The sequence below is a fragment of the Mastigoproctus giganteus genome, chromosome 1, assembly GCF_048544385.1.
Source record: "Mastigoproctus giganteus isolate SK-2022 chromosome 1, ASM4854438v1, whole genome shotgun sequence".
In the NCBI taxonomy this organism is placed as follows: Eukaryota; Metazoa; Arthropoda; class Arachnida; order Uropygi; family Thelyphonidae; genus Mastigoproctus; species Mastigoproctus giganteus.
The window spans coordinates 26,820,162-26,842,261 of record NC_143575.1 but is presented as its reverse complement, the minus strand read 5'-3'; the positions used below and the strand labels follow the sequence as shown (position 1 = coordinate 26,842,261).

General features: G+C 36.3%; 1 protein-coding gene across 1 annotated transcript in view; it reads left to right on the top strand.

Moving 5' to 3' along the window:
• Positions 1-22,100, top strand: part of eIF2A (eukaryotic translation initiation factor 2A) — a 197,525-nt gene that overhangs the window by 166,502 nt on the left and 8,923 nt on the right. Inside the window, exons 16-17 of the mRNA XM_090372166.1 lie at positions 995-1,108; positions 20,223-20,288. Coding sequence (XP_090228292.1) covers positions 995-1,108; positions 20,223-20,288 — 180 coding nt within the window. The remainder of the gene's footprint in view (positions 1-994; positions 1,109-20,222; positions 20,289-22,100) is intronic.

Sequence of the window (22,100 nt, the reverse complement as noted above, 5' to 3'; positions counted from 1 at the left end):
GAATGTAACCACTGTAGCAGTGATATCACCATCTGGTAAAAATAGATGCCAGCCAGGTATTTTTTGAAATTAGGAAAAAGGTGAAAGCTCAATGGTGCTCGACCTAGTGAGTATGCGGATTTGCCATCAACTTAGTTTTTTTTTTTTTTTTTTTTCGTGGGAGAGAAGAGCTGTTTGGACTGTAGCTGAAAGAGATGGACCCACATCTCATCCATTGTCACAAACCTTACAAGGAAATTTGCTGGATCTGCTTGAAAACAATGTACATGTTCACTTGACAACTCTTGTGCATTTTTGATATGCTGTCAATAACTCTGGGGCCCATCTTGCTGACACCTTTTTCATAACAAGAACCTCTATTATGTGGTACACTTATCTAGATGAGATGCAGTGTACCAAACTGTCACTCATCACTAGAGCCTTCACGCTATCAACAACTTCTAAAATGATGGACATTGCAAGTCTTTCAGACTCTCCTCATTTGAATTCTGCTGTAGAACAAGTAGGTGCACCCTTCCCCGATGTTGTAATCCTCATGAATTGTCTTTGGCATTAGTCCCATTTTTCCCCCCCAAACATTGGATGACTGCATGGTGGGTTTTGTCCATCTCCTCATTCACACAACTTTGTTCACTTCAGGACTTGTAATTAAAAAAAATATGTTATTGAAACTGCATGAAACTTGGTGGGCTACTATTTGAAGTGTTATACATTAAGTATAGAAATTTTTAATACTGTGCCACTACCTTTCATACTCGGCCACACATTTTTCAAACACCCCTCATACTTGATTGAATGAGCCATGGAATGGGTTAAGTGGAATGCAATTCCACTTACCATCATGTGGTTTTTATATTCTTAAATATTAAATTCAAAATTTTAATATAATAGTACGACTGTATTTAATGTGTATGTGTTATGAATTATGGTGTTTATATTGTATTTTAGAAATAATTTTATTGTGGTATTCAAACATTACTTCATACCTTATTAGCAAAAAAATGACATTAAGGAGATGGATGAAAGACCTGAAGAAGTAACCATGCCTCAGTTACAAGTGGAAATAGGGGATCCTGAGAAAATAAAAAGGATAAAAAATATATCAAAGGTACTTTTTTCTTTTTAATAAAAAATAAGTAAAACAGGACAGGTCAAACCTCCCAAAACTAGCAATCTTAGGTCCTGATATCCATTAATTTCTGGATTTCAGGTAGTTACATACTCATTCAAAAATATACAAAATACTGCAACTATAACACTGTACAAGTGTCTCCTGCATCAAGAAATTATAATGCACAGTATATAGAAAAAGTATTATACTGTATAGTACAATAAAAATGTAATTATTTCTCCTTCCAAAATATACCATACATGGTTAATGAAACAATGCCAAAAACTTTACTTCACCAAGGTCCCACTCTTGAATTTATTTAACAATGCAAAAGGTTGCATTGTTAAAGATTTTAAGAAATTTCTCTGTGTGATTGGAATGCAATCAAAACATTTATGGTATGGAGCTCTGATGCTCTGCTCAGGCAAATTACCAACCTGAAAACTAAACTTTCAGATTCTCAGATAGCTTGTCAGATTCACAGAATTTTTCTGTAAATAGTTGGAAAATGGGTGGTGCCAAAACCTAAATTTCTGGGATTAAGCATACAACCATTAATTTGAATGCTTAAGAGTTAAGTGTTATTATCTTTTTATATGTGTTCACATTTATTTCTTGGAGAGGGAGAGAGAGAATATGCAAAATTATTAACAAAGTAAAGAAGCAGTGTAGTATTTCAATGCAGGTATTGAAATAGTGTGGGGAAATAATAATTCTTACACTGTGTTACATATTTCTGTTTATAATATCAGGGATCATGTTGCCACTCCTGTGGCAGTGACAGCTTGGGCTTAGCCTCTTTCAGTCAGAAGGATCAAGCAACCAGACAATGCTTGTTTTAAATTCATATTTATTTGCCACTTTGCACAGGATCACTAATTGAAGCTACCTGTTGTTTTATGTTGGAACCAAATAGTTCCAATACTGGTTACAGCGTTGGCTTCAAGTTTTTAATGAATAATAGATTTCACTTACTGGGTGATATTATTCGACTAAAAGTGATATTAGTTACTTTAGCTCGGCTTATAGATATACAATAAAACCTCACCAATTCAGACTAATTTCTAATGAGTATAAGCCCAAACTCTGTGATAGAAGTGGCAGCATGGGCCTCTGGCAGTACAGAGAGAAATACAAAACATAGTGTGGGCATTATTTCAAATCAGACAACTTATTTTTTTTTGTTTCTATCTTATTTATGCAGAATGGAGATCTTTCCTAATGAAGAATTCAAAGCCACTTTGTGTAAAAGATCATTCAAAAGGAAAAATTAAATGCAAATGAAAGTATTAACAATGTCTTAATGTTAAGTAATGCCTCTGCACATCATTTCATCCTTCCAATGAAATTTGATTAAGTGATGTGATGGTACCCGGTGCATTTTCTTACCTCCCAGTATCTCTTCTCTGCCCTGATACAGCTGTAAATGTTTATTGAAGTGTGTGTGTGTGTGTGTGTGTGTGTGTGTGTGTGTGTGTGTGTGTGTGTGTGTGTGTGTGTGTGTGTGTGTGTGTGTGTGTGATGATTCTGAAGAGAGAACAAAAAGCAGTGGCCAGTATTAACCTGCAATGCTAGCTCCCCAAGCTGTGGCAAACATAGAATGTCACAATGACAGGTGTCGATTTCCTTTTTGACATCTGGAAAAGGTTTTAATTTTTTCTGAATTCTGCTTGTACATTGCCAATATTTCATCTTTTTTAATAGATTGAAATACTTATTTTATGTAACTTTTTAATTTTTGTTAAAATTAAATATTTAAAAAATTAAGTGTTTTACACCTTTTATTTTAAAAAAAATTAATTCTGCAGAAAATTAGAGAAATGTCGTAGGCATAAAATATAAACAGATCTGTTAATTCCATTTTCCAGTTTAAAAGTTTGATAAGCATGTGAAACTTTAAACTTGCACATGAACACGTTTCTACTTATTTATATAAATACATTTAGAATAAAATGCATTAAAGAAATTAACTTGTCTGTTAATTATTGCACAATTAGAAAAAATTCATGATTAAGTTAAACATAATTATATGCATGTGTTGATTGACTTATCATGAAGAGTTATTAATAGTAAGTTTGCTTTACTACCACACTTTCTTCCAATTGGTAATGCTCTCTGGCTTTGTGAAATTCATGCATTGTCTGGAATCAAACTGTTCCTGCATTTGCTTCATGTTTTGTGCAGCAAGTGCTCCTGTTATTGACATGCTCTGTTCTGATCAAAGTATAGGTTGAAGAGCATGGTTTTAAATTGCATTCGCTCGCCTACAGGTCTAAAGGGAGTTTTAATTTTCAAAAATTAATTAAAATATATTTTTAATATATACAACTTGGATTGATTGAAAAATGTAGGTCGCATAAATAAATGAACAAAATTTTTAATTTCTGCTGATTTTTCAAATTTTTACACTTGCAGAGGAATTTCAAATGTTTCTGTGACTGCTAATGGGTTAAAATTTTATTAGACACCTTTGAAAAGCTATATTTGAGATTTTGTTGTAACAGTTAATTACTGCCATGTGACAATTGATAGCTGTTATGTCTGGTTTGGGCATAAATTCTATGATATGCCCAAACCAGATATCTGAAGAGATACTATACAAGACTATACCATCTCATTTACCAATAATAAATATCAAAAATCTTGCAAATAAACCAAGAAAAACAATTTTCATCCATGTAGATGGTTCATCTACAATGGATGAAACAAAAAAAAACCCACAAAGCATTTTTTTTAACCAAAAAAAAAAAAAAAAAAAAAATGTACAATTTCAATAACCCTTAAATCCAGCAGATGGGTTGCACTGAATAACTGTAGTCCTTGTGCTTTGATATTCTCTGCTGCAACCTTCTTCAATCAGAACTTTGGGCCAAAACAAAGAAGACCACAGACTGAATAGTCTTGTAACCTGAAATGGTACCCCCTCTTTTTTCTAATTAAATTAAATAGTTGTCACCAGATGAAAAGGTGGGTAAAAACAGAAAAAGATAATGTGAATATTGCATGAAATATGAAAGCCACTCGGTTAAAACTTAAAAACAAATATTTTTAGTTTTATTGGGTTTGAACTGTAAAAATACTTTTTTTTTTTTTTTTTTTTTTTGCATGCACTATATATCTCCTTCCCTAAATGCACTGTAGCCTCTATAGTTCATTTGGTTTTAAATTTTCAGCTGGTAGTTTTAATGATTTATATAGTTTTTGTGGTATCTTTGTCAAAAGCCCTTTTTCATTTCATTGTTTTGTCCACTGATGTTTACTTAATTCAGTTATTGAAAGGGATGCTATTTCAGTGTATAAAATATTTCAGTCTACTGGGTTTTTTTTTTTGTTGATGTTGTTTCAGATTTTGAGGTGGGGCAGGTAATTTGTAGTAGAGGTTGTCACTGCATAGAGACTACAGCTACTTAGCTCAGCCTATCTTGCAATGCATGGTATATGTGTAGTTATCATTCTTAAAAATTGTACATTTTTTGTTAGTTTATAAACAGCTGAAAGTTGTTTAGGTCCTTTCATTTCTGCCATCAAAATTTCCTTTACATTCCTCTTGAAGTATCTTGTTGATTTTTATACAGAGAGGCTTTCTGAGGACTTCTCAGACATTGACATGCAGTGTATCCAACACTTTCAAGTAGTCAGCTCCATTCATAATACAACTGAAAGCACTGCAAACTGTGATCAGTAGCACTGGATACTTTCAGAAACATGCTGCCAAGCAAGGGCATTGTTCTGCTAATTGCAAGTAAATAATAAATATTAACTTTTCCCCATTTTCCTAACATAACTGGATGAAACAGTTTGAGCAAGGTAATTTAAGGTAGAGAAGTAAGAAATGAGGAATGTAGTATTGAAAGTGACTCTTTTACTGCAATGGAAAACTTTGCAGATCTTGCATGTGACATAGGCTGACATTAACCCTTGATGGCCGTCAGTAATCATGACTAACACCTGGGAATCTCCTATTCTTGCTACTAATCCATGGTGACAGAATGAATTTAGTACTCTCGTCAAGAACTGTGGCGGAGGTGTGTTCATTGAGTGGCGTTTATGAATTTAAAAAGCATGATATACTTCACTGAAAATCGATACTGAATCAAAAGTGAATTATCAGGAGTCAGTTGCCTCCTGACACAGGTAACCACTCTTCTTGATAGCCATTCCTTATATACAGTGGAATGCAGACCTTCAAACAGTAGCCAAAACAGCCTTCCTACAATGCAATTGAAGACTGGGAGATAAGTATGGAATACACTCTTTCCCCCCCCACACACACAGGACATGCTGTGACACCTGGGAATATTGACAGCAAAATGGAAGAAAATATCAAGTAGTACAGCCTTTAAATAGGCTCCAAAAGGAACAGAACCACACTCAGAATCAAAGTGGTAGCAACCTAACTTGAGGTAACAAACTCTTCAATTCTCTCAAGGAATTGAAGAGCCTCACTCCATGCAGATTAGCAAAGCTGAAAGAAGAGGGTCGAGTAATTGTCCTAGGCAAAAAAGTTTATATAAACAAAATTGCAACCATCTTGAAAGACCAAGCACCCTGACAAATGACCTCCACTGAATCACTAGGAAAAAGTACTGAAATTGATATTAAATGCAGTAAAAACTGGATGATAACTTTAACCAGCAATTCAAATCTCCCCCTCCCACAACTTTGGGAGCATTAAAGCCTACAAAGAGATCTGCACTTCTTAATGTGTGGTCTACCCCAGAATACAGGAAAATGACTAGTACCTTTCCTGTCAAATCCTCTTCCTCCAGTCTTTCTTTTTCTATCTATTTATCAGAAATTCAAAAGATCAGCAAATTTCCATACAACACAGAACATTATGATGAGCTTTGACATCAAGTCCGACTTGAGGTTTTTGCTTATCATTATTGTTATTAGTGAATTGAATATTATAATGCAAGTATTGAAATTGTTAGTAACTAATATTGTATTATGTTATTATTTATCACAAGTGAAAGTAAATTATTATTAGTATATTAGTGCTATTACTGTGTTAAGAAAACAGTAAAATACATAGTTTTTACCATAAGCAATGGCAGTTCTCAGGTTTTTCTGAAGGGTATTTCCTGAAGTGGTGTTCCGGGGATTCATTAAGCTTTGATCATACTGGGATTTTAGCTCCTATGTTCAACTGCCACTGACATGGGTATTGCCATTGATTTCTGTCTTGGAGTCATACAGTGTATTTTACAAGAGCCTCAGAAAAAACAGAAATGAATAGCATTATGTTATTGTCTCATGTTTTCAATATTTAATATACACAAAACAGAAATGTTAATTTCAAAGTGTCTTCTTAAATATTTTGAAAATGGTGGCTAGCAGAGGTGGCACTATATCATGGATTCCCCAGTGTTAATATAATGGGAATTTTTGTTCACAAACTTTCATAAGTGATAAGTGGTGATAGTGTTATAGGGGAAGGATGCTGTATACAGGTCTGGAGGCCTCATTTCAAGAAGGATGTAGAGCTGCTGGAACAAGTACAGAGAAGGGCAACAAGATTAGTGAATGGAACAAAGGGGTGCTCTTACGAAGAAAGGCTTAAGTTTTGCAAATTACAGTGTCTGGAGACTAGGCACCAGCGAGGTGATCTGATAGAGGTGTATAAAGCCTTGAATGGTTTAAGCATGCTCAATGCTGATGGGATTCTTCCTCTAGCTCAGAAAAATCACCTGAGAGGGCATAAATTCAAATTGAGGAAAGACAGATGTAGGATAGACGTGCGGAAATTTGCCTTTAGCCAGCGGGTGGTTGGTTGGTGGAACAGACTTCCATCCCTTGTGGTGGAGGTTGATAGCCTAAATAAGTTTAAGGCTCAGCTGGAAAGGTATTTTGAACGAACAGAGGGGTGAAGTGGAAATGTTTTTTTTTTTTTTTTTTTGGCTGATGCTGCATAAGCTTGCTTTCTTGCATCAAATGCCTCTACTAATGCTAATGCTAATGCGGGTTGAATTACATGTAAAAAAAATAAACAGTCTTTGCCACAACTTTTAGCCTTGTGCAGGCGAAGTTTTTATTGCTCCTGGAATAGAGAAGTTTTTTCTGTTTTATTAAATAGCTTAAATTGGCATATTCACTTATTTTCTAGAGTAGCTTTATATTCCTAGTTACGATACTTAGTTTAAAGTTTAACTTAGATAGAGATTTTGTAGGTATTACTTAGTACCGGTAAGGGTATCAAATCCACATGTTACAAGTTGCAACTCCGCTGAACGAGAAGTTTTTTAGCCATATTTAACCACTTTATTGACCAATTGTTATATTAAATTATTTTCTATAAGTAGCTTATAGAACTAGTCAGGATCCTTAGTTTATTCTGAATTGAGACAGCGAGATTTGGAAGTTAATTAATACTTAAGTGTCCGTAGATTTACTGTTCGTAACTTGCCGGCATTGTAGTAGTAGTAGTAGTAGCAGTGGCATTTGATGCAAGAAAGCAAGTGTATGAGCTTATGCAGCATCAGCCAAAAAAAAAAAAAATCACACCATTCCCTCCAAATGCCTGTCCAGTTCCTCCTTAAATTTATTCAACCTACCAACTTCCACAATGACAGATGGAAGTTTGTTCCAGCAATTAACCACCCGCTGGCTAAAGGCAAATTTCTGCACATCTAATCTACATCAGTCTTTTCTTAATTTGAATTTATGCCCCCTTAGGTTCGTAATCTGAACAAGTGGAGGGATCCCATCAGAATTCAGCATGCTCAACCCATTCAAGGCCTTATACACCTCAATCAAGTCACCGCGCAGGTGCCTAGTCTCAAGCCACTGCAGTTTGCAGAACTTAAGCCTCTCTTGGTAAGAGGATCCCTTCATTCCCCTCACCAATCTTGTTGCCCTTCTCTGTACATGCTCAAGTAAATCTACATCCTTCCTAAAATGAGGCCTCCAGACCTGTACGCAGTACTCAAGCCGTGGCCTGACCATTGCCTTATACAGAGGGACAATCACCACCTTTTCCCTGCTAGCAAAATTCCTATATATCATTGACAAAACCCCATGACCTGCCCTGGTAGCCTGTCTGCATTGCTCAGAAAACTTCATATCTGACTCCACAATTACTCCCAGGTCTTTTTCATTTTCTACCACCTTAAGTGTAGTACCACACAGTTGGTACGTTTCTCTGGGGTTACTTCTACCCATATACAGTACTTTGCATTTGTCAAGGTTAAACTTCAGTTGCCACTTCTTAGCCCATCTGCCCAAATTATCTAGATCCTGTTGCAGTAGCACACTGCCATTACTGTCATTAACAACCCTGCCAACCTTTGTATCATCTGCAAACTTCGACACTAAGCCTGATATACCTTCATCAATATCATTGATAAATATACAAAACAACAGAGGACCTAACACCGAACCCTGTGGGACTCCACTAATAACATTAGTCCACGAAGAGTAGCACCCATTGATTACCATCCTCTGTCTTCTCCCACTTAACCATCCTTTTATCCATTGTAGCAACTTACCCTTAATACCATTCTGCTCCAGTTTGTACAACAGTGTCAAAAGCTTTCCTGAAATCCAAATATATGATATCAAAATTATTTTTTGCATCCAGTTCCTTTGTAACCACATCATAATATCCTATTAAATTTGTCAGACAAGACTTTCCCTTAACAAAGCCATGCTGTATCTGAATTATTGCTGCAGTCTTGTCTAGATGATCCTGCAATGAATCTTTAACCAGCGACTCCATTATTTTACCAGGAACAGAAGTTAAACTAACTGGTCTGTAATTACTTGTGTCACCCTACGATCCCCCTTTGTGAATTGGGGATACATTTGCACATCTCCAATCCGTGGGAACCTCTCCTGAGTCCAAGGATGCTCTCATAATTATGGCTAAGGGTTTGCTTAGTTGCTTTGCTGCCTCCTTTAATATAACTGGATAGATCCCATCCACCCCAGGTGCTTTTCTTATGTTTAACTTCAACAATTTCTCCTCCACTTTGCTTTCAGTTATTACAAAATCATTAAGTATCCTGCTGCAATTTGATAACCTCTGCCATTTTCAAACCTTAATAATTCCTCACGTGTGAATGTAGATGCAAAATGCTCATTCAGTTTGTTTGCTATCTGAGCAGGATCATCAACAGTGGAACCATCGATATCAAGTGGACCGATCAATTTCATCCCCTTCCTTTTAGAGTTTATATCAGTAAAGAAATCCTTGCTGTTTTTCTTAGCATCTTTTGCCAAGGATTTCTCGTAATCTGCCTTCGCCTGCCTAACCTCCTTTGTCACCTGATTACAGACTAGCTTATATCTGCCATAGGCTTCTGAGTCGCTTGATAATTTATATGCATCCCATGCATTTTTCTTCTCTATTACGAGTCTCATTAGTTCATTAGATAACCATTTAGGCCTAAACCTTGAACAGTATTTCTTAATAGGTATGAAACTTTTAGTAGCTTCCACGATTAATTCCTTGAATGCGTCCCACTTAGAATTTACTGTTGGTAACATCGTCAGTTTATCCCACTGTACAGAATTTAAAACTGTTGGAGACCACTGTACTCACCTTTACGGAAGCAAAAACCCTTTCCTTTACCCCTGATGGTAATTAAATCTTTAAGTAAATCCCACATCAGTACACTGTGATCACTGCCACCTAGTGGCTCCTTTATCTGCAAATTCTTAATACACGAATGATCACCGCTGATAACCAGATCAAGAGTATTACTTTCTCTGGTTGCCTCTCGAATATGCTGCTGCAGAAAACAGTCATCCAATAAATCCACAAAAGTCTGACTAGTGTGTGAGTGACCAACCCACAAGTTCCAGTCAATATCTGGGAAGTTAAAATCCCCCATTATAAGACATTCCGATTTACTAGCCCACTCTATTTCTCTACAATTGTTCATTGTACTCATTCGAGTCATTAGACCTATAACACCCTCCTCTTATTTTTGATTTCGCAGTGCTTATGTCACACCAAACTGACTCAACAGCGCACTGTTCATCTATATCAACTGGATGCACTTCTTTTCATTTTATGTTTTTCTTAATTAACAGCATAACACCTCCTCCCTTTCTATCCTTTCTGTACACATTGCACTCCCCAAATTCCAGTTCAGCATTCCTTATATCTCTGTGATACCACGTCTATCCCAACAATATCCGCCTTTGATGTCTTGACCAACACTTCAAATTCATCAAATTTATTTACTATACTTCTAGCATTGGTATACATGCAAGCATACATGCTCCTACTCCTATTCTTAGTTACCCTAACACATCCCATATACCCACCTATTTCAGGATGACTGCCATCCGTCCCTGAAACCCCCCAACACCCCACGCTCCAGGTCGCTACTTATTCTAATAGAAGTTGTGCAAGAATCACCTTCACCTCTGCCTACGGCTACTGTTAAACTGTTAGTCCTTGTATCCTCCCAAGCTAGCAGTATTCCGACCCACCTAACACTGCCTTGATAGCATCAGCAAATATTCTTGCACCCTTTCTATTTAGGTGTATCCCATCCCTATAGAAGCAGTCTCTCCAGTTAACAAGTACAGTCCAGGCTGAAAAAAATTCTACCCCTTGAGCCTTGCACAATCTTTCCAGGGCCGAATTGATCGACAAGGCTCTCATCATATATTCCCTTCTATTGTGTCTGGGCAGAATTGCAGACATTTTCAAATTCAACCCTAATTCTCGGCTTTTGTTCAACAGTGACCTGTACTTGTTACGTAATTCTGCCGTCTCCTACTCCTAATATCATTAGTGCCAACGTGTACAACTATATCATCTTTTGTGCCCTTAAAAGATGATATCCACTCTACAACGTCATCAACCTTTGCCCCTGGCAGACATACCCTGGTCCTGTTCCACCTATCCATTTTACAAAGCATGTTTCCCGTTTCTCTGACAATAGAGTCTCCAACAACTCTAGTTCCTGAGGGCCCAACGCATTCTGCCTTGGGGGCTGCCGCTGTGTTGCACGAAGTGCAAGCTCTGGCGTTGATGTGGGCAGCTGAGAGCCTGATGGGCCCCTCAATTTAGATCTTTTGAGGGCATCCACCCTGTCCTTCAAACTCTCATATAGGCCCATAACAACGCTGAGTTGTCGCCTGATTTCCTTACACTCCTTACATCGTGCGCACACAAAGACATCCCCCATGGCAATGTCATGTTCCGTTCCAGAGAGTTCGGCAAACATTTCACAAGTTGCACATTTTTTTAGGCTGTGATGCAGTGGAGAATCGCCCCCCATCAGTTCTCCCCCGGGTCATAGCACCCCTGCCACTTTGAGCCCGTTGCTTTGCTGCTCTAGTTTGGGGCATGATACTGTAAATTAATAAAATCAATAAATTAAATTAAAATTAATTAAATGTCAATACTATGCTATCTAATAGAAACAGTGAAGCATAATACTCTATAAATTATACGTTAGAGCTACCTAACTACCTCAATTAAAATTTTGAATTCCCTACCACTATATACAAAAACAATGGCTGCAATCGAACAAAATAACGGTTATTAAGTATTACGTATATCTACAAAAACTGTTTATCTAAATTAAAATAAAAATAACCAGCGTAACTATAAGACTACGTATTAAGTACAATATAAAATAACAATTATGTAAATAAAAAGGCATACACTTAGTTTTTTTCGGAGCCTGCAACTGACAGCTGTAATGTTTAAAGAGAGTCAGCGCCCTCTGTATCTTTGTATCGTTGTTATACAATACAACGTTATATCCTGAACTAGATAGCGTAAGCTTAGTATAATATAATATTGTCAATTAATCAGTAAAACCTATTAATCTTGTTAAACTTCATTGTCAATTAAATTGTACTTTTTAACTAAATACATATAACGACTTAGATTACAAACGTAACATAATTAATTAATACATAACTTGATACGGAAGTTATATAAACGCAACTCGTAGATAATGCTCGATACTGAAAAATATGTATAGCGTTATAACTGTGTTGGGATACAAGTTTAGGGTTGTAATTTTGTACTGAAATTGAAATTTTATTGAAATTAAATAGAAATCATGATTCAGACCAGAGCAGCAAAGCAAAAGGCTCAAGCTAATGGGAGTGCTGTGGCTCAGTGGAGAACTGGGTTGGGGGGGGAGTTGCCCTCTGAATCACAGACCATCATAGTTGCCTTTACGAAAGCAAAAACCCAAGCAAGCAGTGCATTTTAAAACATGGGTTTTAAAATGCACTGCTTGCTTGATGTTTGTGGAGCAATCGGATATGGGACATGATATTGCCATGGGGGATGTCTTTGTGTATGTGCGATGTAAGGAGTGCAAGGAAATCACCCGACAACTCAGCATTGTTATGGACCTATATGAGAGCTTGAAGGACAGGGTCGATGCCCTCGAAGGATCTAAATTGAGGCGCCCATCAAGCTCTCAGCTGCCCACATCAACACCAGAGCTTGCACTTGGTCATCACGCAACACAGCTGCAACCCCCAAGGCAGAATGTGCTGGTCCCACAGGAACTAGTAGTTAAATTAAAATATACATATAAGGAACTCTATTGTCAGGGAAACGGGGAACATGATTTGTAAAAAGGATAGGTGGAACAGAACCACGGTATGTCTGCCAGGGGCAAAGGTTGATGACGTTGTAGAGCGGATATCATCTTTTAAGGGCACAAAAGGTGATATAGTTGTACACGTTGGCACTAATGATATTAGGAGTAGGAGACCGACAGAATTACTTAACAAGTACAGGTCACTGTACTTGTTAAGGAGACTGGAGGGACTGCTTCTATAGTAATGGGATACACTTAAATAGAAAGGGTGCAAGAATATTTGCTGATGCTATCGAGGCAGTGTTAGGTGGGTCGGAAAACTGCCAGCTTGGGGGGATACAAGGACTAATAGATTAATAGTAGCCACTGGCAGAGGTGAAAGTGATTCTTGCACTGCTTCTATTGGAATGAGCAGCAGTCTGGAAAACAAGATGCAGGATATTTCAGAGACTGCTGGGAGTCATTTCAGTACAAGTAAACACATGGGTTGTGTTAGGGTAGCTAAGAATAGGAACAGGTGCATGCATACTTGCATGTACACCAATGCTAGGAGTTTGGTAAATAAATTTGATGAATTTGAGGTATTGTTCAAAACATCAAAGGCAGATATTGTTAGGATATCAGAGACGTGGTATCACACAGATATAAGGAATGCAGAACTGGAATTTCGGAAGTACAATGTGTATATTGTACTCCCCAAACCCACCTCCCATCCTGTCTAAAGGACAGAAAGGGAGGAGGGGTTATGCTATTAGTTAAGAAACACATAAAATCCAAGGAAGTGAAGCCAGTCGACATCGCTGGACAGTGCAGTGTCGAGTCAGTTTGGTGTGACCTAAGTATTGGGATATCAAAATTGAGTGTTATAGGCCTAATGACTCTGATGAGTATAATAAGGAACTGTACAGGGAAATAGAGTGAGCCAGTAAATCAGAGAGTCTTATAATGGGGGGTTTTAATTTCCCAGATATTGACAGGAATTTGTGGGTTGGTCACACACACACTAGCAAGGCTTTTCTTGATTTATTGGATGATTGTTTTCTACATCAGCATGTTCGGTAGGCAACTAGAGGTAGTAATACTCTTGATCTGATTATCATTAATGATTCTTCATGCATTAATAATCTGCAGATAAAGAAACCACTAGGTGGCAGTGATCACAGTCTGCTGAAGTGAGATTTACTCAAAGAAGTAACTACCATCAGGGGTAAAGGAGAGGGTTTTGGCTTTCGTAAAGGCAACTATGATGATCTCAGACAGTATTTAAATTCTATACAGTGGGACCAACTGATGATGTTACCAACAGCAAATTCAAAATGGGAAGCATTCAAAGAACTTATCTTGGAAGTACTAGGCTTTGCATACCAACTAAGAAATATTGTTCAAGGTTTAGGCCTAAATGGATGTCAGATGAACTAATGAGACATATGGCAGAGAAGAAAAATGCATGGGATACATATAAATTAATGGGTGACATGGAAGCCTATGATAGATATAAGCTGGTCTGTAGCCAAGTCACAAAGGAGATTAGGCAGGCAAAGGCAGACTATGAGAAATCCTTGGCAAAGGATGCGAAGAAAAACAGAAAAGAGTTCTTTACCTATGTAAACTCTAGAAGGAAAGGGATGAATCAGATTGGTCCACTGGATATTGATGGTTCAACAGTTGAGGATCCTGCTCAGGTGGCTAACAAACTAAACGAATATTTTCCATCTACATTCACACATGAGGAGTTATTCAGAAGGAGAATGCCAGAAGTGAAGTAAACTCTGGCAGTGAGCTAGATGATTTTGTAATAACTGAGAGGAAAGTGGAGGAGAAATTGTTGAGGATAAACATAAAAAAGGCACCCAGGGTGGATGGGATCTATCCAGTTATATTAAAGGAAGCAGCAAAGGAAGTAAGCAAACCCTTAGCCATAATTATGAGAGCTTCTTTGGACTCAGGGGAGGTATCCATAGACTGGAGATGTGCAAATGTGACCCCAATTCACAAAGGAGGATCAAAGGCTAACACAAGAAATTATAGACATGTGAGTTCAACTTCTGTTCCATGAAAATTAATGGAGGCACTGGTTAAAGAAAATTAATGGAGGCACTGATTAAAGAAGCACTGCAGAATCATCTAGACGAGAATTCAGTTATAGCTCGTGCACAGCATGGTTTTGTTAAGGGAAAATCTTGCCTGACCAATTTGATTGGATACTATGATGCAGTCACAAAAGAACTGGATGCAGGGAATAACTTTGATATTATATATTTGGATCTTAGAAAGGCTTTTGATACTGAAGACTGCTGCACAAATTGGAGCAGTGTGGCATTGGAGGCAAATTGCTGCTATGGATAAATAGATGGTTGAGGGGGAGGAGACAGAGTGGTAATCAATGGACACTGCTCATCGTGGACTAATGTTATTAGTGGAGTTCCTCAGGGTTCAGTGTTGGGTCCATTATTGTTTTCTGTATTTATAAATGATATTGATGATGGTATATCAAGCTTAATGTCCAAGTTTGCAGACGATACAAAGGTTGGTAGGGTTGTTAAGGACACTACTGATGCTATGCTGCTGCAACAGGATCTGGAAAGGTTGAGCAGATGGGCTGAGAGGTGGCAAATGAAGTTTAACATTGACAAATGTAAAGTACTACATATGGGAAACAGTAACCCCAGAGAAACATATCAACTCTATGGTACTACACTGACAGAGGTAGAGAATGAAAGGGACCTGGGGTTAATTGTGCAGGCAGATATGAAGTTCTCTGAGCAGTGCAGACAGGCACAATAGTTTCTCATGGTGTCTTGTCAATGATATACAGGAATTTTTCTAGCAGGGATTAGGAGGTGATTATTCCCTTGTATAAGGCAATGGTCAGGCCACACCTAGAATACTGTATACAGGTCTGGAGGCCTCATTTCAAGAAGGATGTAGAGCTGCCTGAACTAGTACAGAGAAGGGCAACAAGATTAGTGAATGGAACAAAGGGGTGCTCTTACGAAGAAAGGCTTAAGTTTTGCAAATTAAAGTTTCTGGAGACTAGGCACTGGCTAGGTGATCTGATAAAGATGTATAAAGCCTTGAATGGTTTGAGCATGCTCAATGCTGATGGGATTCTTCCTCTTGCTCAGAATAATCACCTGAGAGGGCATAAATTCAAATTGAGGAAAGACCGATGTAGGATAGATGTGTGGAAATTTGCCTTTAGCCAGCGGGTAGTTGGTTGGTGGAACAGACTTCCATCCCTTGTTGTGGAAGTTGATAGCCTAAATAAATTTAAGGCTCAGCTGGACAGTTATTTCGAATGAACGGAGGGGTGAAATGGGAGTGGTTTTTTTGTTTTGGCTGATGCTGCATAAGCTTACTTTCTTGCATCATATGCCTCTAGTAGTGCTAATGCTAAAAAGTTGCATGTTTAACTTTTGTTGCTTTACCTCAACCACTCTCATAGGGCGTCTCCGTAGCCAGGTGGGAAGGAGCAGCAGTGCGTAGTACACGCTTCTTGATTAGACCGGAGTTCGAGCCCGTCACCATCAAATACGGAGGATGCGGAAAGGTCAGGGAATGACCACCGCATATCCCGGAGCAACATGGCCTTAGTTGCTAATGCTCCTAAAAACCAAATAACAAACAAACAAACCCTCATAGGCAGCGTTTAGCACCATTTCAATGCAAGTTTTCTTTATATTGTCATATTGTATAAATTTTTCTAAATAGTTAATTGTGAGCCATTCGGGAATGTGTGGAAGAGCAGTCTAATATTTTAGCTATGTATTTATCTTAATTTGTTGTTTAATTTGTCATTGATTGACTAAATATGGTAGAATTTCATTAACCTTCGTCTGCTAATATAATACACAGTAAACAAATTTTTTACTAAATAAACATGCATATTTAGAAAAGCCTATCCTTTAGCAAGGATGATATATGCTTTGTATAAATTTAAATTTTGTATAAACCAAGTTTTATTAACAAGATTCTACTCTAATTTTAAAATTAAATAATTTGATACCAAGAATACAGAGAAAGATTCATTTTCAAGCAATAATGTCATGAAATGAATAAAAATATTACCGAATTTAAATGTTTATATTTTACCTATATCTTATAAATGAAACTAATTAATTGATCACTCAAATTAATTAATTAGTCTGATGGTGAGATACCAGAAAGAAAATTGTCATCTTGTGAAGCTTATTCTTTCATCCTAAGAATTGCTATTATGGATGAGAGACCATCTTCTGTCATATTCACATCTATTAGGAAATAGGTTTTTCTGAGGTGTTTCTTTATTAATTGGATATTGCATAATTTGTTCCTGAGGTTGATGGTTAACAGAAGATCAGAAAGCCAAGTTGCTACAGAGGTTAAAGAAGTTTAAGTGATGAGTCTGTTTAATTTTACTTTAATCCCCAGGTGGGTGCATTGTCAAATAATAGACCAAACATGCATATTTAGAAATTTTGAATTTTTGTATTCCTCGGGTATTGTATTTTGTTCACCCAGCTGCATAATTAATTTTTAAATGGAAAAGTATAGTCATTAAAAGTTCTTTCAGTTCCATTTTGGGATGAAAAGGATACCACCCTGACGCTTTATTAACTTTCCATGCAATTTTTGGTGCCCTTGATTTTATCTGCTTTTTGCAACAATTAATTTGATCTAGTCAGATTTTTTTTTTTTTTTTTTTTTGGACAAAAAAAATGTTTCTAATGATCTTTGATTTTGTGTAATATGCAGTGGACCCCCACTGTACGATCAAATCGCTTTAAAATGGACTCTCCATAATATAATACCATTCACTATACAATATGTAGTAAGTGCCAGTAATTATGATCACGTTTGCAAATTGAATTAATTTTAATTCTATTAAACTGTGATTCTAATAAGTGAAAATAGTAGGAATATTTTCCACAGACATGGCCAAATTGGTCTCTAAATGGTTGAGTTATTTGGAATATTTTCTGTAGTTTTCCTTCCAGCTTGTTTGTGTACATAGCTTAATTAATACTATATGTACATACTAACTAATTGATATTTCTGTTCACTGACTTTTTTTTTTTTTTTTTTTTTGTAAGATTTAAAACAGTAAAAAAGGTAATCAAAAGAACATGGCACACACACACAAATTGTCACTAACATGATACAGGCAAGTGAGATGTGGAGTAACATTACAAAGCTTAAAAAATAGGAATGAAGAGAAGATTCTGAAAATTGATGTGTTTTTTTTGTGATTTAAGATTTCATGCAAGGGGAAACACATTTCACCACAATGTAAAACCCATAGAATTCCAGCTATTGGTATTATCTCAAATGCAATAAGATCGAGTTTACTACCCATTTATAATAGATTGCACTAACAGAACAGCCCAATAAACCAGAAACTGCAAATTATTTTATCGTTTTATGGTAGTGGCCTCCAGAAATATGCTTTTGAAAAATATCACAAAGGTGTTCAATAATGATTCTTATAACTGAACGTATGATTTATAATGATCCAGTGCTTACTTATTTCACTCTACAATGGGCTTACGATTGTCTCTGACTGGACCAATAGTTTTTCCTCTCAGCCAATAGCACCATTTGTAAACATGTTGGCTGTGTGTTTTGTGTTTGAATCCTTTAGTTGAAGTGATTTTGTTGTTGTGCTTATTTGAAAATACAGAATTCAGTATTCTATATAAAACTAATCCAATTTGTATTATAAAAATCACCTTTTAGAGAGATAAATAGCTTAGTTATATAGCAAAATTTTCAACTTCAAAGGTCTTGGAACGAATTACCAAAAAACAATGTATTATTGGGTTCACATTACGATGTTTTCACAATACAACAGTGTCTCTGGAAGGGATTAATATCGTAAAATGGAGGTCCATTGTATAGGATCAGAATTAAGAATAAATTTTCAAAAATTTCCAATTTTCAACTGTTTTGGGCCATTTCAAAAAGTCAAAATGAGAGTTAAACAAACACTTCTGTTGACTGTCAGAAAAACAACCCTTCCCCCCAAAGGATAGGTTTCATAAGCATAAATGGGATTCCTCTTTAATTGGTTTGTTGTAATAGAACATTCTATTTTTTTTTGTATATTAGTTTTTAATAAAATATCACCACCTACATTATACATTCACAATAGACAAAAAATAGTGTACTTAAAAGAAAGAAATAAAGGTAAAAGAAAGCTAAAAAAGGGAAAAATTAGATTTTCTACCGTAGGTAGAAAGAATGACGTAATCTAATTTTTTAACATAATTTCCAGGTTATGTCATAATCTGGAAATTATGGTAACATAATCTGGTAACATAATCATAATCTGGAAATTAATCAATTGTTATTCAACATATGAGTAATACCTCTAATGGCACTTGGTGCAATCATTGCTCATCTTTTCTAGATTCATATGGAATCCCACTGTATTGAACCTCTAATCACTCCTCATATTGCATGAATAGCATCACTATTTATCCCCAAGTGTTGTCCTTTTGAATGTTTTTTCACTATAAGAAACAAGTAGTAATACAAAGGAGTGATATCTGTAGAATAGGTAAGTGTCGACAATTCATAACTTAATTCATTGTCTCTATGGTTACCTATGCATCATCATGTAGGAAGAAGATCCCTCTGGAATTTCCCCCATGGCATTTGATCTTTAATTACTCATAAAATTTCAGTTGCAAGGAAGAATAATATTCAACCATAATAAATTTATTGTACATAGTGGCTTTGTTGCTTGTGTTGAGAGGTCTGGGTTAGATTCCCAAGTTAGCTGGAGGAATTTCTAAAGGCTTCTTCTATCGTGGCTGTAGTCAGCAATCTCAGGTGGAGTGAGTTATTCCAGAAATATGTAGTGTAATATGGTCTAAGTCACAGATATGCCTAGAACTTGAAAACCTTAATAGATTTATTTTTTTTGAAGGAAATCAGTGATTATCACCCCTCCCTTTTTGCCAAAAAAACTGATGCCATCACCATGGTAGCTCAATTTTTTGTAGCAAAGAATCCTTCATGGTGCCACTCGTGGACTATTATTTTGTTTCTGGATTATATTAACAAATCCAAGTTTCATCCTCGGTCACCAGTTAACTGACAAACTTATGTGAATCCTGGGCAGCTTTCACAAGAATTGCATTTGCACAATTCATAATCTTCCTTTCCCAGTCTGCATTCTGATTTTTTTCGTTAGCAATTTCACCGTTCCCCCCCCCCCCCCCCCCCCCCCCCCCCGCACACCCAGTTCTTTGTGGATAATGTGATGGGCTCATTCTCAGGATATGTATGGTGTCTTTGCTATATGTTATAACCCAGTGTAAGAGCTTTTCAAAATCAGGTCATGAACTGCATTAATATTTTTGTGGTTGACTCAGTCATGGGTCTTCCAGACATGCATTTATTTTTGTTGAACCCATCCTGAAATGACTAATATTATTTTATTCGTTTTATTTTCAAATAATGAATAAATGATAAGCCAGAAACTTCAGCTACTCCTTGTAAATATAACACAAAATAATCTTTACTGCTAAATTTGGATGAATTAATGTGTATTCATGGGTGTGCAAGCACAATCATAAATTCATTGAATCCTTTTACAGAAACTAGAACAAATTTCCAAACTAAAGGAGGACCAAAGACAAGGAAAGACTCTTGAACTCAATCAGGTATTTTTTCTTCTTCACTATGTAAATATGTTGTTAAAGTAGTATTATATAATACTAAAAGGGATAAAGTTAGATGCTGAGGTCATAAAGTTAGATGCTGAAGCCAAATCATAATATTTCTGCATGCATTGTTGTGTCCCAAATCAGCTTGATTCATTTCATCATCTATTATTAATTGCATTATATGGTATAGTTTAGGGCTAAAACTAAAACTCAGGTTATGTAAATAGTTTAACTAATGTACAAGTTAGTGCATTTGCATCGTTTCTGTACATAGCCAACTACACTTCAACCCATGCATGGTACTAAGTACTATAGGTTTTGATACCTTTCGTATTTGGGGTTTCCATAAAAAAAAAAAAATAAATAAAATAAAAAAATAAGTAGTTATAAATTGGCATCATTAGTTATATCTCATATTGTGAATACCTTCACAACGAGTTACCATGATATTGCACTACCTCGAATAAGTAACACTCACCATAGAAGAAGGCTATTGTTACTTATTCTCAGTGGATACCATCACCCATACAGCACCGTTTCGGAGCCTATTGACTTCTCATCAGTGGGTGGGCAGGTACCCTGGTGTTGCAGTGACAACCCAGTTGCAAAGTATAAATTCACAATATGAGAGATGCCTGATGGTGTGGAGTAATTTAGATGTAGAGTACTTAATGATGCCAACTTATAACTACTTATGTAGTTGGCTATGTACAGAAATGATTCAAATGCACTAACTTGTACATTAGTTAAACTATTTACGTAATCTGAGACTTTAGCCCTAAACTATACTGTAATCTAAATTGCTCCGAAACGGTGCCGTATGGGTGATGGTATCTATTGAGAATAAATAACAATAGTCTTCTCCTATGGTGAAGCGTTACTTATAGTATGGTAGTGCAATATCATGGCAACTCGTGATGGTATTCACAATATGAGATATACTTAATTGATGCCAATTTATAACTACTTATGTAGTTGGCTATGTACAGAGATAATGCAAATTTTTTTTTTTTTTTTTTTTTGAAAAACACGAAAGGTATCAAAACCTATAGTACTTAGTACCGTGCATGGGTTGAAGAAGTATGGGGGGGGATGCCGGAAACTTTGCTCTAGAGACTAAACATAGGTTTCACCACTTCAAGCCTCCAATAAGCAAAGTGGTGGTATTTCACCGGTTGATAAAAGTCATCTACCACCTATGCACTAACTTGTACATTAATTGCATTATATTAAACTGCCTTGTATAAATTGATCTTCCATTTAGGGAGAGGAAAAGATGGGGCACCATCCCAGCCATTTCATATATCCCATACAGACATGGTCACAAACACTTTATGCTCACATATTTCAGTCATATGGCTATATTTTCCTTGAAATGAGAGAAATTCTTTCAGAAATTTGCAAATGTAAAACCATTAAAGTCAGATGAGCTTATATTTCACATTGAACTCATTAAATATCTAATACCTTGAATATTTTAATTGCCGATATGGCCTAAATCTTTCATTTTAGCATGAAATATCATCTAAAAAACTTTGGGCTGCATTCCTTTATGGAGGGGATAGAGCTGATATCAAAAACTTCATATACTGTATTGTTTAAATTGCAAATACCAACTGCTGTCTCTCTGGTATTATAAAATCACTAAGCTTGATAATTCACGAACTTAATATATTGATTGATAGACCCTTTTCTCCCCGCATCATCTTGGGTGAATCCTTTTCCCTGTTATGAATTCCTTTTTTTTTCTTTCTTTTTTTTATGTTCTAAAAATTTGTGCAGAGAATTTCCTAATTTTCTTACTTTGCT